Below are 15,005 nucleotides of genomic sequence, written 5' to 3' on the forward strand. Positions count from 1 at the left end.
CCTAAAACAGAGTTAAAATCCGGTCGAGAACGAGGAAGAAAAAATGTTACTTAACTTTAAACGGTGAGTCCATTAGACCAGCATTGTGCTGCATTTTTCCTTTGATATCACTTTAATTATTTCTGTTTTGCTTTTTGCAGCCCCTCAATTGTTGCCGACAAGGACAAAGGGTGAGTCCTTTTTTTTTGCAGAAGTCATTTGCATGTTCCTGTGTGGTTATTGTTGCATTGATGGCTTTGTAGTTTTGTTACTTTCTAACTATTATATAGTCACTTTTATGTAGTTGTAAAACTATATATTCACTTTTCAGTACGTTTTTCGACTAAAAATTGTTTTAAGGGAATGTTTTCATGAAAATATCAGTAATTTCTTGCAGGTTTTTTTTTAAATTAAATTAATGCATTTTTTTGGCTGAAGTTAGTTGGTGTCCGTGAGAGAAGCTGTTGGTGGATACTTGAAGCTACTGCAGTTGTTCATTTTGTCATGCACAGCTGTGTCATTTAATCCATGTGTGCATGAGACAATGGACATGCACACATGTGCAGTCTCCACCTCCAGACTTCTGTCCCTCCTCTTTTCAGCCCTCCTTCCCCTCCCTCTTCTCTTTCTCCTCCTTCACTGGAGATTCTGCTACTCTTTTAGAGGGAAGGAAATGGCTTGATGCCAATTGAAGATCCCCCTGAGGTACTTTTTCATAGTATGCTACGGGGGTTGCATTGACAAGTCACAGATCACATTGTTTCAGTTGCACTTTGTCAATATATGGCAGCAGTCATAATAAAATACCTCTATCCACATACAGCAGCTTAATGTAATGGTGTGACAGTCATTATTCATTTTGTATAGTGAACTCTGAATGCCAAATATACATTACCATTTAACAGTTTGGAGTGAGTAAGAATTATTTATTTATTTATTTTTTCAAAGAAAGTGACAGCAAAGACATTTAAAGTGTTACAAAATTTTTTTTTTGAATTTTCTAGTCATTAAATATCCTGGAAAAAAAGGACTAAGCAACACAACTGTTTTCTACGGAAGAAGATTAGGTCCAAGCAGTAATAAAAAAAAAAAAAAACATCTTGAGATTAAAGTTGTTAAATTACGAGAAAAAACTTGAGATAAAATGTTGAGAATAAAGTCATTAAATTACGAGAACAAATTCGTTAAATTGCGAATTTGTTCTCATAATTTAACAACTTTTTTCTCATAATTTAATGACTTTATTCTCATAATTTAATAAGTTTATTCTCAACATTTTATCTTGACTTTTTTCTCGAAATTTAACAACATTTTTCTCATAATTTAATGAATTTGTTCTCGTAATTTAACAAGTTTTTTCTCGTAATTTAATGACTTTATTCTCCACATTTTATCTCGACTTTTTTCTCAGAAATTTAACGTTTTTTTCTCCTAATTTAATGACTTTATTCTCCACATTTTATCTTGACTTTTTTCTAGAAATTTAATGAGTTTATATTCTCAACATTTGATCTCGACTTTTTTCTCGAAATTTAACACGTTTTTTCTCGTAATTTAATGACTTTATTCTCCACATTTTATCTCGACTTTTTTCTCAGAAATTTAACGTTTTTTTTCTCGTAATTTAATGACTTTATTCTCAACATTTTATCTTGACTTTTTTCTCGAAATTTAACGAGTTTTTTCTCGTAATTTAATGACTTTATTCTCAACATTTTATCTTGACTTTTTTCTCGTAATTTAATGAGTTTATCTTCTCAACATTTGATCTCGACTTTTTTCTCGAAATTTAACAATTTTTTTCTCGTAATTTAATGACTTTATTCTCCACATTTTATCTCGACTTTTTTCTCGAAATTTAAAGAGTTTTTTCCCAAAATTTAACAACTTTAATCTCGAGATGGTTTTATTTTTTTATTATTATTGCTTGGCCCTAATCCTCTTCCGTAGTTTTCAACATTGATAAGAAGAAATGATTTTTTAGCAACAAATCAGCATATTCGAATGATTTCTGATGGATCATGTGACGTTCAAGACTGCACTAATGGCTGCTGAAAACTCAGCTTTGCATCACAGAAATAAACATTTTAATTATACTTCTAAATAAATAAATAAAAATAAAAATATATTAATTTTAATAATATTTCACAATATTACTATTTTTCTGTAAAAAATAAAATAAATGCAGCCTTGCTGAGCGTAAAAGTCTTTTTTGTTTTTAAAATCTTTGAAAAAAACACGTTTGAACTGTAGTTTATTTTTATATATAAAATATATACGGTACTGTGCAAAAGTCTTTGGCATGTCATTATTTTCACCCCCAAAAAAGGTTTTTAAGCCAGTTATTTATATATTGTTGTAGTGTGTCAGTAGGAAATATCAGTTCACATTTCCAAACATTCATTTTTGCCATTAACTTTAATAATCCAGTGAGATTTTTGAATACACAAGGAGTCTGACAACAGACGGTGCTCAACACGGACATCTGATCTCACCATCATCTAGTCCGTCTGATTTCATGGAGAAACAGATGAAACTGAGACTATAAAAGCAATTTTTTTCAAATTTCAGTACTCTCTATAAGCATTTCCGTTCTTTTCATCCTTCAGTAACTCCATCTTTGGAGCAGTGGCCTTCTATATGAAGCACCTTGGCGTCAAGACCAGAGCACTTGACAACAAGAAGACTAAGTCAGGATGGCGGCCCTCTGTCCCTTCTGTGTTGAAGGTTAGATGAGTTCATTAATGTAACATAAATTCCTCTGTTTTTCACTGTATGGACTGTATTTGTATTATCTTGTCTAACAGTATTGTTTCTATTTGTGTTGAACAGCCATGGGGAGCCAACAAACCCAGGCAAAACACAACAAAACCATTATTCAGCCGTACGTATTCAACGGAATCCCTCCATTCCCCTCCTTCAGAACACATGCCCTACTTACATCACACTTTCATTGACCAAACCTGTATTATTTCGCTGTGCACATCGATTTCCATTCTGCCATTTACACTAATTACCCATAACATCTCAGACACCTGCTAAGATAATTGAGATCAATGTACACAAAAACAAGACTGCACTTCTGTAGTTTATAGTATGAGAAACTTTCTGCATATATTCATTAAAATACCTGCAAGATCAAAGATTGATGTAGAATTTAAAAGAACTTGTTTGTGTTGCTATGTTTTCCTCTTGCAGATGATGGTAAGCAAACTAGATTGGACTTTGAAGGTATTATGGTCTGTTCTCTTTGTGTAGATCCTCTTTTCTTGGATGGTACATTCCCTTGCTAAACAAATCTAATGCATGTTTGCATGTTCCACTTCAAACACATGGGTTTGTCTGTAGCTTTCGTTTCTTTATCCATCCATTTAGCAAATTTGATATGGTTTTCTGGTTGAGATGACTTTGTTGTGATGAAAAAAAAAGTGTCCTTTAATGCTTGCCTACAAATCTTTTCTTGATCTTACCATTAGAATATGCCATGGGTGACGTATTTATCAATAGATTTTACTTTGCACCATTTTCGTGTGTGATGTTTGTCCATGTTTGGTTTCCCCTTTACTCAACATTTTTGGGCTTGGCGGACCCTGAAAACTTCTTTTCCCAATGATTGACTAACACTGTTGGATCAAACTCCTGATTGCCCCCTTTCTCCTTTTATCTAGTTGTTACGTTTTTTTGTTAGAACCACACAACGATCATGTCCATGTTTAATAATAGTTTGCAGTCACGCATGATTGATATGCTGCTCTCATTTCTCTCTCTCTCTCTCTCTCTCTCTCTCTCTCTCTCTCTCTCTCTCTCTCTCTCTCTATCTCTCTCTGTTTTCTATCATTTTCTCTTGGTATAGTAAAGCAAAACAAACCTGTCCCACCTCATCGAGCATCCATAAGTGATGGCAACACCACTCCAGGGCGAAAAGCTGGTGTGGCAGGGTCAGGTAGCACCCATGGCTTGGAGAGCAATGAAGAGTTGATCATCAGCGTCAGCGTGACTCCCAGCCCCGACTCTCAAAGTGACACAGGTAAGGATCAGAAAATGTCTCATATGTGTTTTAGATTTAAGAACATTGGACATGTGGGAATATAAAGTTATATGAAAATAATTAATACAAAGCTACATTGCCACCAAACACATTTCAGGGAGGCACCAATATTAAAAATACTATTATTTTCATGTTTTAGGCAATATCTTAATAGCTGATATTCATATTCTATACTAATTTGTCTAAATAAAAAATAAATACAACACTTACTAAAATCAATCATTTTAAATGCTACGGTACATGTGAATTTTTATGCAGTGTAATGCACAGTATAAAAAATAATCTTCATTTTGACATTTGTTAAAGATTAAATGTAAGCATTTTATTAAAGAATTCAAAAAGTCTTGTTATTAGTGACACCGGTGGTCATTAAGTGCAGCCAGCGACTTATACTCCTGGCGAGTATGTTGTGCATATATATATATATATATATATATATAATTAATATAATATAATATTATATATATATATATAAAATATGTTTTTACAAAATGGTAATAAAATATTGCAAGATCTCAGAGTTAAACTGTGTCAGAAAAAAATAATCTTAATTAATAAGATAACACTGAAGCAAAACATGGTCAGGTCAAAGTGTCTGAATAATTTTTGGTCCCAAATTTTTATCAGTTTTAATGGTAGTCCACTGTATGAAGAATTTTTGGGTATAATATGTCACAGTTTACTTTATTTTGCTATTCTCACTTATAGTGTCCTGCACCCAAAATATAAAAAATTATACCTAGTGTCTGAATAATTTTTGGCTTGACTGTAATATATACACTACCAGTCAAATGTTTGGAAACATTACTATTTTTAATGTTTTTGAACAAAGTCTCTTATGCTCATTAAGGCTGCATTTATTTCATAATAAATACATAAAAAAACAATAATATTGTGAAATATTATTACAATTTAAAATTATGGTTTTCTATTTTAATATACTTTAAAATATAATTTATTTCTGTGATGCAAAGCTGAATTTTCAGCATCATTACTCCAGTCTTGAGTGTCACATGATCCTTCAGAAATCATTGTAATATGCTGATTTATTATCAATGTTGGAAACAGTTGTGCTGCTTAATATTATTTTATAACCTGTGATACTTTTTCAGGATTCTTTGATGAATAAAAAGTTAAAATAGCAGCATTTATTTAAAATAGAAGACTTTTGTAACAATATACACTACCATTCAAAAGTTTGGGGTCAGTAATTTTTTTTCTTTCTTTTTTTTTTTTTTGGAAGAAATTAATACTTTTTTTCAGCACAGATGTGTTAAATTGATAAAAAGTGATAGTAAAGATTTATATTGTTAGAAAAGATTTATATTTTGAATAAATGCTGTTCTTTTTAACATTTTATTCATCAGTGAATCCTGAAAAAAGTATCACAGGTTCCAAAAAATATTAAGCAACACAACTGTTTTCAACATTGATAATAACTGAGCATCAAATCAGCATATTAGAATGATTTCTGAAGGATCATGTGACACTGAAGACTGGAGTAATGATGCTGAAAATTCAGCTTTGCATCACAAAAATAAATTATATTTTAAAGTATATTAAAATAGAAAACCATAATTTTAAATTGTAATAATATTTAAATATTATTGTTTTTTTCTGTATTTATTATGAAATAAATACAGCCTTAATGAGAATAAGAGACTTTAAAAACATTAAAAATTAAAAAAGTAATGTTTCCAAACTTTTGACTGGTAGTGTGTGTGTGTGTGTGTGTAATATATATATAAATATAAATATATAATATTTCTCATTCTTTGCTTAGAAGTAAAAAGAAGCTGGAAATACCTTTGCAGTGATATACTGTTAAAAAACATACCAAATACCATCCATGTTGCTGAAAGCGATGTTTAGATGATATATGTATATGTATGAATATGTACATATAGATAAATATGTAAATGTATGTTCTGTGGGCTTTTCTCTCGATAACAAAATAGACACAACAAAGATGACAGCGGTGAGAAAGTAGTCATTAAAAAAGCATCTGATCATAGCGATGTGGATGTTTTTGCACCAGCTCTGCGTCGGCATCGTGTCGACAGATGAGGCCATTAAAATTGCACTGTTATGATAGTTTGATTTTAAAGTATATATTCGAGACTATCCACCTTTTTCCTACACCCCATAACACTTTGCGCGAATTGTGGGAGTAACTTCCATTAAACTGTAAACAATCAGGGAAAGTTTGGCTCTGTGAATACAATAAGCTTTTTTCAAAAACTTGTTCTGTTCATCCTTTAACCATTGAACATTTAAAAGGACATTTAAAAGTGTAAAAGCATTAACAAATCACTACAACAGACCAAAATTATTTACGCAGCATTATTACTGATGTGATAAATATGTTACTGTAGTTTTATGTGACACATGTTGTCTTAATCAAAAAAGTTCATTAACTGGAACATTGAGTGATAACATTTCAATGATTTCCATCATTTTGACAGATAACAAATATTGTATTTACCTGCTTTAGAAACACTTCAGTAAACACTGCTAATAGGGATTAGAAGTGAAAAGGAAAGACAAGCACCTGTGTGTGAAGAAAAAAAAAGAAAAAAAAAAACCTGGAAAGAGATGAGGATTTAGGGGGGAAAAGCAAGATATTCTTAGTGCATTCCAGTGAGTTATTCATGGTGTATATATTATAAATTAAATGGGCAGAATACACAACAAATGTGCAGTAAATGCTGTCTCTTTTTCCATACTGTTACAGCAGAATACAAAGGGGGAAAAGAAAACAATCAGGAGGAAAAGAATGCAGTGACCTAAAACAGCTCTTGCCATAGATATTCTTGTTATACCATATCATATTAAAATACCAAGTGTTACGTTATTCTTCTGATGTCTGAAAATAGAACATAAAGTATAAAATATTACAGCTCATTCAGTCAAACTGACGGGTAAGGATTATTTGTAGCGCAACTATATGATTTTAAATAATTTGTTTTAGTCTTTTTGAGTGGAAAGTCTTTGGTGGAGCTTCAGCTTCCCCAAACCAGAAATGCCTAAAACACACTCATTAGGAAAAAGGTGGATAGACTATACAGATCTGGCAATGTGAGACTATAGTTTGAATTAATCCCTTTTTATTGCACAACACATTGAAATTACACTACAGAATAGCTCTTTCGGAATTATCCTGAACATTGTAAGCATTCAGTTTGTGTGTCATTGAATGGAAGAGAGGCTCTAGGGAGCATGCGTAAACGTCACATCTTTTCGATTTTCCTGGCAAAAACGTCCTTCGCATACAAATCAGTCTTCAGGGATGATGTAATTTTTTAGTTTTCATTACAATCTGTTCACACATTGGCAATAAAAAAAAAAAAGCGATTGATGCTTAAAAATTCTTTGATATAGCCCCTTTAGATTATTTTTAAAATATTAACATTTAGTGATCAAAATGTACAAATAAAGGAAATGAGTATGTGCAATTCAGTGTTATTTTAGTAAATTTTTTTATAGTATTATAACATGTAGTTCTATGACTGTTTTGTTTCATTGTGTTTTGGTTCCGTTTTCCCTGTTCCTGTTTTGCCTGTGTTCCTGTCTTCCTGGTTGTTAACTAGTTCCTTAACCTGTTTTGTTTTACCTTGATTACTCCCCTGTGTATTTAAGCCCTCAGTTCCCTTTGTTTCATTGTCCGGTATAGTCTTTGTTTTATGTTGTTGTGTGTTAGTTTGCTCCTGTGATCTCCTGTATGTTCCTTTGTGGATTAATAAAGAAGTGTTTGTTTGGATTTTAGTGATTCAGTAAGTTGCCAAGGCTCCAGTTCTAATTTTCATGTAGTTTAAGTTTTTCATCTTATATTTATATTTTATATTATTTCAGATTTTTTTTTCAAATTATTTCTATAATTTGAAAAATAATTATTTAAAAATTGTAATAGTTTTAATTTTTAGTAAAAAAAATAAATTAAAAAAAACCTGGTAAAATTAAATGCATATAAATAAATGCTATACGTGGACGTTAATATTATTGAATGTCCCCTAGTGTTTCATTTGCAGAAATGTTGTCTCTTTCCTCCTATAGGTGTCAATAACAATCGGGCAGACCCCACCAAACCAGTCTCGGAGGGGGGTGATGCATCTCCTGTCAGCACTAGTGGGAGTCTTACCATCTGTGAACCTCTCTCTCCCATTGACATCCCTCCAGAAGACAATCAGGACAGTGGCAAGTAAGAAAGCTGGAAAAGGAATGAGGAGAGCTTATAAAGACCACAATAACTAAAAAGACAGTTAGTATACTTTTCAGTGTGGTAAAACTCCCTGTCTGCTTTGTCCTGGGGAGCGTGCTGTGTCCCTCCTGTGCTGCTGCTCCTGCTGCTGCCCGCAATATACGCTACCCTTCTTGTGGACAACCAGGACCAAGACGATCCCTTACTGCGCATACCGCCTCCCTCCCTTTCCCCTTCTATCCTAACACCCTTTTTTCCCACTACTCACTTCTTTCTCTGCATTTTGTTGCCTCCTTTTTGTTCCTTGTTGTCTGTTTATTCCACGTTGTCTGTTTATTCCTCGTCCCACATGATGTACTGCTATGTGAGTCATTTTTGTAAGCTTTCATTTTACGATTTGCTCGTCCCGCAGTATTTCTTCGCAGCCAACCAGCGCTGTGTCCTGCAATGTCGCGCCAAGGCACAGAGCTATCAAAATAAGCAGATTGTGGGATTTGGGCAAATATTACGACCACCCATGTTTTTGGCTCTGTAGTTAGTAGGTTGTTATTTAGCAGAAGCTGTCGTCAAGTGACTTACGGTGCACATATGACGGGGAAAATTTTGTTGGAGCACCCTGGCCTGGTGTCTTGCAGTGGTGATAGTTACTTGAGGGAATTGAACCAGCAACCTTCAGGTCACCAGATTTTAAACTTAAAGTTATTATAATATAGCTGCTTTATTTGTTGTTTATAGTGTATGGCATAAAACTAGCATCACTGGATTAGCTGTGCATTTTTATTTTGCTCGTGCAACTGTCCTTCATGTGGAAGCATTGTTTGTTGCTGTTGTCCGTTGTTGTACACTCTGTCTCGCTTTGTTGTTAGGCTTGAGATGCGGTTTGCTTTGAGGTTAGTTGGTTTATAGTAGTAAGTTTTGGTTTGGTGTATGTTGATAAACGGTTTGTTGTCAGTTATGCTGTTAACTATTCGTTGTCCTATGTTTTTACAGAAAGAAGACTAGGTGGGTCTGCACAAATGTCTCTGGGATTTTCTGCCAGCCTCAAGCTGCTACTGATCCACACATGCTCTCTTACCAAATACAGATGACATTACGTTTTATAATTCATATCGTAGAAATATTGTAAAATGAGTGGCATGGTTTTTTATGCTTTAGATTCACATACAGACTCACATAGACACTCACTGCATGGCTAAGTATGGTTCTACTGTTTTTTGGGCTGTAGGGTTTCAGGGCAGAAGTATCTGCTTTTTTGGATTTCTTTGCACGATTGGAGCCCAATTACATGCCAGTAGTGTTGTAGGTGTTTAAATGCACTAAAATGCTATAAATGATACTTTTAGAAAGAGATGGAGCTGTTTTTCTAATGTGGATCTCAGAAGGGTTTTGACTGTTGGGGCTGAACTGATGAACATGTTATATAGTTTTTTAACATCATTTGTCTTCACATTTCACTCTTTGTTTCTCACTTCATCATTGTTAAATTTCCAATTTCTATCATCTGTTCATGTTACATTTGATCTGTGGTGTCTAACCTCACTGACCTCTATCTGTCCCTTCCACTTTTTTTTTTTGTTTGTTTGTTTGTTTTTCAAACATTTCCATGCACTAAAACATTTTTGCTACTTCATTACCCTTTCCTTTCCACTCTTCAACCCTTTCCTTTCTTTTCTCTCCTCCTCTTCTTCCTTTTCCTTTTCTTTTTCTTGTTTCTTTTTATGTTTCTTGTTCATTCCTGTTCCCTTACCTGTTCCTTTTCACTTATTTCCTTTCCTTTCCTTTCCTTTCCTTTCCTTTCCTTTCCTTTCCTTTCCTTTTCTTTCCTGTATCTTCCTCTTCCTTTTTCCTCTTCCTTTTTCCTTTCCTGTCCTGTCCTGTCCTGTATCTTCCTTTTTCCTTTCCTTTCCTTTCCTTTCCTTTCCTTTCCTTTCCTTTCCTTTTCTTTCCTGTATCTTCCTCTTCCTTTTTCCTCTTCCTTTTTCTTTTCCTTTCCTTTCCTTTCCTTTCCTTTCCTTTCCTTTCCTTTCCTTTCCTGTATCTTCCTCTTCCTTTTTCTTTTCCTTTCATTTCCTTTCCTTTCCTGTATCTTCCTCTTCCTATTTCCTTTCCTTTCCTTTCCTGTATCTTCCTCTTCCTTTTTCCTTTCCTTTCATTTCCTTTCCTTTCCTGTATCTTCCTCTTCCTTTTTCCTTTCATTTCATTTCCTTTCCTTTCCTGTATCTTCCTCTTCCTTTTTCCTTTCCTTTCATTTCCTGTATCTTCCTCTTTTTCCTTTCCTTTCCTTTTCTTTCCTGTATCTTCCTCTTCCTTTTTCCTTTCCTTTCATTTCCTGTATCTTCCTCTTCCTTTTTCCTTTCCTTTCCTTTTCTTTCCTGTATCTTCCTCTTCCTTTTTCCTTTCCTTTCCTTTCCTGTATCTTCCCCTTTCCTTTCCTTTCCTTTCCTTTCCCGTATCTTCCCCTTTCCTTTCCTTTCCTTTCCTGTATCTTCCTCTTCCTATTTCCTTTCCTTTCCTGTATCTTCCTCTCCCTTTTTCTTTTCCTTTCCTTTCCTTTCCTTTCCTTTCCTTTCCTTTCCTGTATCTTCCTCTTCCTCTTTCCTTTCCTTTCCTTTCCTTTCCTGTATCTTCCTCTTTCCTTTCCTTTCCTTTCCTTTCATTTCCTGTATCTTCCTCTTCCTTTTTCCTTTCCTTTCCTTTCCTTTGCTTTCCTTTCCTGTATCTTCCTCTTTCCTTTCCTTTCCTTTCCTTTCCCGTATCTTCCCCTTTCCTTTCCTTTCCTTTCCTGTATCTTCCTCTTCCTCTTTCCTTTCCTTTCCTTTCCTTTCCTTTCCTTTCCTTTCCTTTCCTTTCCTTTCCTTTCCTGTATCTTCCTCTCCCTTTTTCTTTTCCTTTCCTTTCCTTTCCTTTCCTTTCCTCTTTCTTTTCCCTTTTTTACTTTCCCTGTCCCTTTCTTTCCTGTTCCCTATTTTCTTCTTCCTCTTCCTTTTTATTTTCTTACATTTCCTTTTTTCCTTGCCTATTGATTTCCTCCTTCCTTTCTGTTTCCTTTTGCTTCTCTGCCTTTTCCTTTTTCATTTGTTTCCTTTCATTTCCTTTTCTTCTTCATCATTTTCTTCTCTTCAACCTCCCCATCTCTTGGGTGTTCAGGAATGTGCGGCGCAGCGAGAGCCTTTGTGTGGAGCGCCGTCACTCTCGTCGTGGTGGCTCTACCCGGGCCAAGCAGTCTCGCTCCCGTAGCGACGTGGACCTGCAGTCAACTTCCACTTCCCACCCCCTCTCACCCTCCCCACATCATTCAGTCCCGTAAGGCAAAAACTAACTGTCACGCACACTCAGTAACACTCATATACACACCGTCCACAGGAGACAGCAGCACAAGGGGTTTCTCAGTAACTCATAGAGTTCAGAGATTATGATCATCACTACCTTAACTATTTTCACAATGCTTAATATGTATCTATCCCTTTTCACTTTGTTCCCTTTGTCTATCTCAGTGTGGAAGGTGGATTGTTGTCTGATGGCCCCTTCACTGGTCCTGCTTTTGGCCCCTTCCCTCAGCAGGAGGAAATAGAGCCCCGCCTACTGGAACTCGAGCAGGACCCGCCCAACTGGAGGGAACTAGCTCCCAGTGAGAACTTAAAAAAACTGAGCAAGAAGGAAATCAAAAGACAAGAAGTCATCAATGGTAATAAAAGCAAGATCTTTGAAAAAAATAGATAAAACGCACATTCAGATGCCTTATTGTTTTGTTGGATCTGCAGTGTAGCCGGGTGCAATGAACATGTTTTTCTTTCTGTGTCTTTCAGAGCTGTTTGCGACAGAGCACGCCCATGTTCGTATGCTGAGCGTATTGCAGACCGTGTTTTCTCGTCCACTGGAGAGGGAAGAGATTATGAGCGTAACTGAGCTGGCCACCATCTTCCCCAGCCTCGATGAGATCATAGAGATGCACTGTACGTAACTACATAAAATGCATTAATACAGTAAAATAATTTGATTGCCTGTCAAGTCTTGTATACAGAAATAGTTAAGTTAAATATTCACAACAGACTTCATATAAATAAAAAAAAATTCATTCTTTTTTTAGATGCTTTCTATGAGAACCTGAAAAAACTGCGGCAGGAAAATGATTACATTGTCAAAATCATAAGCACGCCACTTCTCAACAGGGTAAGTGGTTTAGAGTGTGCTAAACGCTAGTTTTTCTTGTTCTTTTTGAACACTGAGTCATTCAGCATTCTTCTTGAATGTTTGAATGTATATTAGCTGTTATACAAGTAGACATGTCTTTATCTCTGTAGTTCAGTGGATCAGAAGGAGAATGGTTTCAGAAGCTCACCGCACGCTTCTGTAGCTACCAGTCCTGGGCTCTGGAGCAGATAAAGAGCAGACAGAAAAAGGACCCCCGTTTTAATGCTTTCATACTGGTACGTTTACACTTAAAACACTTGTCCATGTTATTGCTAGTAGTCAACAGACACAGATTGATTGTGGTGGATAAAAGTTTTAACTTGGCATCTTGTAGTCATTGTAATCCAAGACATGTATATATAAAAAAGTCTATTGTAAGTCTATTCTATTCTAATCTGTTCTATTTTCTCTTAAAATGTCTTTTGGTAAATGGATTCTTTTCTGTTTGTGTTGTAGGACGCAGAGAGTAAGCCACAGTGTCGGAGGCTACAGCTGAAGGATATCATTCCCATAGAGATGCAAAGACTAACCAAATACCCTCTTCTGCTGGCCAACATTGCCAAGGACACAGGTGTGTGTTTCAAATCTAATCATACTTTATTTCTATTAAACCTTCTGTGCAAATAGTGCAACCTATTCAATGATGAACTCATCTGCCACAAAAAATTTATTGTCATAAAATTTTGTCTTTGGGGATTTTTCTCAACAATTGACACAGTGTATGCAATGAATTATGCTTAATTTGATTGCTTATTCGGCATATCATGTAATTACATCAATTACAACTGATTGACAGCACTAACAATACTGCAGTATATTAGACAAAAAAAAAATGTAAAGTTTATAACCAATGTCCATTTCTCACAGAGGATGAAGCAGAAAAAGAGAATATTAACCAAGCAGCCGAATCCTGCCGCAAGATCCTCAACCACGTCAATGAAGAAGTCAAACTCATGGAGAACCTGCTGGTTAGAACATTCAGTACAAGTTCCTTCACAAAAACAGGGTTGTGTGGTTCGGCATTATACATGCATTACTACATTCCTGCATGTTGTGATGTATTTATTTAGTGTTTTATAAAATTGCTCATACTATGATATAAGATTTTACTCATACTGCCCATCCTCTATAGATAATTTAAGCTTAAGTCACATTTTCTAATATGCATTTTCCCCACCACCTCTCTCAATTCTTTTTCTCCTAAATATCTGCTCATTTTTCGTCTCAGATTTTGAAAGACTACCAGCGCCGACTGGACACCTCAGGATTGAAACCTAGCAATGACCTCTACAGTGAGTACAAGGTGAGAAAAACCTTGACGTCTCGTGTATCAGTTAGGTTACTAATGAAGGCACTCTCGAACTGGTATGATATCCACTCTTTTCTCTATTCATCAGAACATTGATCTGACCAGCAGAAAGATGCTGTTTGAAGGGCCTCTGACATGGAGGGTGACCAAAGAGAAAGCAATCGGTAACCTGTCAACACATTCCCCAAATTAAGAGTTTCTTACAAATTGACAAATTTGATGGTTTTCAGTGTGTCTATAGTCAAGAACCCTATTTTTGTGTTTGCAGATGTGCACTGTGTGTTGCTGTCAGACCTGCTGGTCTTGCTTCAAAAGCAGGATGATAAGATGGTTTTGAAGTGTCAGAGCAAAAGCAACATCGCCGCTCAAGAAGGCAAACTGATGCTGAGTCCAATCATCAAACTTGAGTCTGTTTTCCTCAGAGACGTGGCTACTGGTGAGTGAAAGTTTCAGTGAGTTAGCTTGTCATTTCTTTTTTTTTTTTTTTTTCCTTTCTTTTTACACCTAATTTTTATTATTGATTTTCAAGAAAATGTTTTATATAGTTGTTACGCCCTGCCTAGGGGTAAAAGACACAACATGAAAAGTAAAAAGACTTTAGAATGAAACTGTAAAGATTTTGAAAAAAATGTTTGTGCTTTAATGGCAATGAAAAATGGATTTTAAAATTAGGAGCCGACAAGGCCAAAATATCAAACAGAAAAGCTGAACAGTACTTGCCTCTGACTAAACCTAATTCACAAAAGAAAAGAAAAGAAAAGAAAAGAAAAGAAAAGAAAAGAAAAGAAAATTAACTTCCATGACTACAGAAGAGGATTAGTGCCAAGCAATAAAAAAAAAGGATAAAAAAAAGAATAAAGTTGTTAAATTATGAGAAAAAAGTCATTAAATTTCGTGAGAAAGGTCGAGATAAAATGTTGAGAATAAACTCATTAAATTACGAGAACAAATTTGTTAAATTATAAGAAAAATGTCGTTAAATTTCAAGAAAAAAGTTGAGATAAAATGTTGAGAGTAAACTCAATAAATTATGAGAAAAAAATTGTTAAATTTTGAGAACAAATTCGTTAAATTACGAATTTGTTCTGATAATTTAACGACTTTTTTCTCATAATTTAATGTTTACTCTCAACATTTTATCTCAACTTTTTTCTTGAAATTGAACACGTTTTTTTCTCATAATTTAATGTTTATTCTCAACCTTTTATCTCGACTTTTTTCTTAAAATTTAATGAGTTTATTCTCGTAATTTAATGAGTTTATTCTCAACATTTTATTTC

The 15,005-nt window shown here is 34.7% G+C and overlaps 1 protein-coding gene across 10 annotated transcripts in view; it reads left to right on the forward strand.

The window, feature by feature from the left end:
• arhgef1 (Rho guanine nucleotide exchange factor (GEF) 1) overlaps positions 1-15,005 on the forward strand; it is a 50,241-nt gene that overhangs the window by 28,719 nt on the left and 6,517 nt on the right. For 6 of the 10 annotated variants that reach the window (XM_067408481.1, XM_067408508.1, XM_067408476.1 and 3 more), the window contains 17 exons: positions 141-170; positions 2,589-2,706; positions 2,812-2,863; positions 3,178-3,210; positions 3,833-4,006; positions 8,081-8,225; positions 9,216-9,227; positions 11,373-11,528; positions 11,720-11,910; positions 12,032-12,178; positions 12,313-12,395; positions 12,527-12,652; positions 12,873-12,987; positions 13,284-13,384; positions 13,645-13,719; positions 13,814-13,889; positions 13,994-14,161. In XM_067408481.1, the coding sequence (XP_067264582.1) occupies positions 141-170; positions 2,589-2,706; positions 2,812-2,863; positions 3,178-3,210; positions 3,833-4,006; positions 8,081-8,225; positions 9,216-9,227; positions 11,373-11,528; positions 11,720-11,910; positions 12,032-12,178; positions 12,313-12,395; positions 12,527-12,652; positions 12,873-12,987; positions 13,284-13,384; positions 13,645-13,719; positions 13,814-13,889; positions 13,994-14,161 (1,802 nt within the window). The remainder of the gene's footprint in view (positions 1-140; positions 171-2,588; positions 2,707-2,811; positions 2,864-3,177; positions 3,211-3,832; positions 4,007-8,080; positions 8,226-9,215; positions 9,228-11,372; positions 11,529-11,719; positions 11,911-12,031; positions 12,179-12,312; positions 12,396-12,526; positions 12,653-12,872; positions 12,988-13,283; positions 13,385-13,644; positions 13,720-13,813; positions 13,890-13,993; positions 14,162-15,005) is intronic. The other 4 variants (XM_067408516.1, XM_067408499.1, XM_067408477.1 and 1 more) reach the window with 3 other exon arrangements.

Source organism: Chanodichthys erythropterus, chromosome 2 (genome assembly GCF_024489055.1).
Source record: "Chanodichthys erythropterus isolate Z2021 chromosome 2, ASM2448905v1, whole genome shotgun sequence".
NCBI lineage: Eukaryota > Metazoa > Chordata > Actinopteri > Cypriniformes > Xenocyprididae > Chanodichthys > Chanodichthys erythropterus.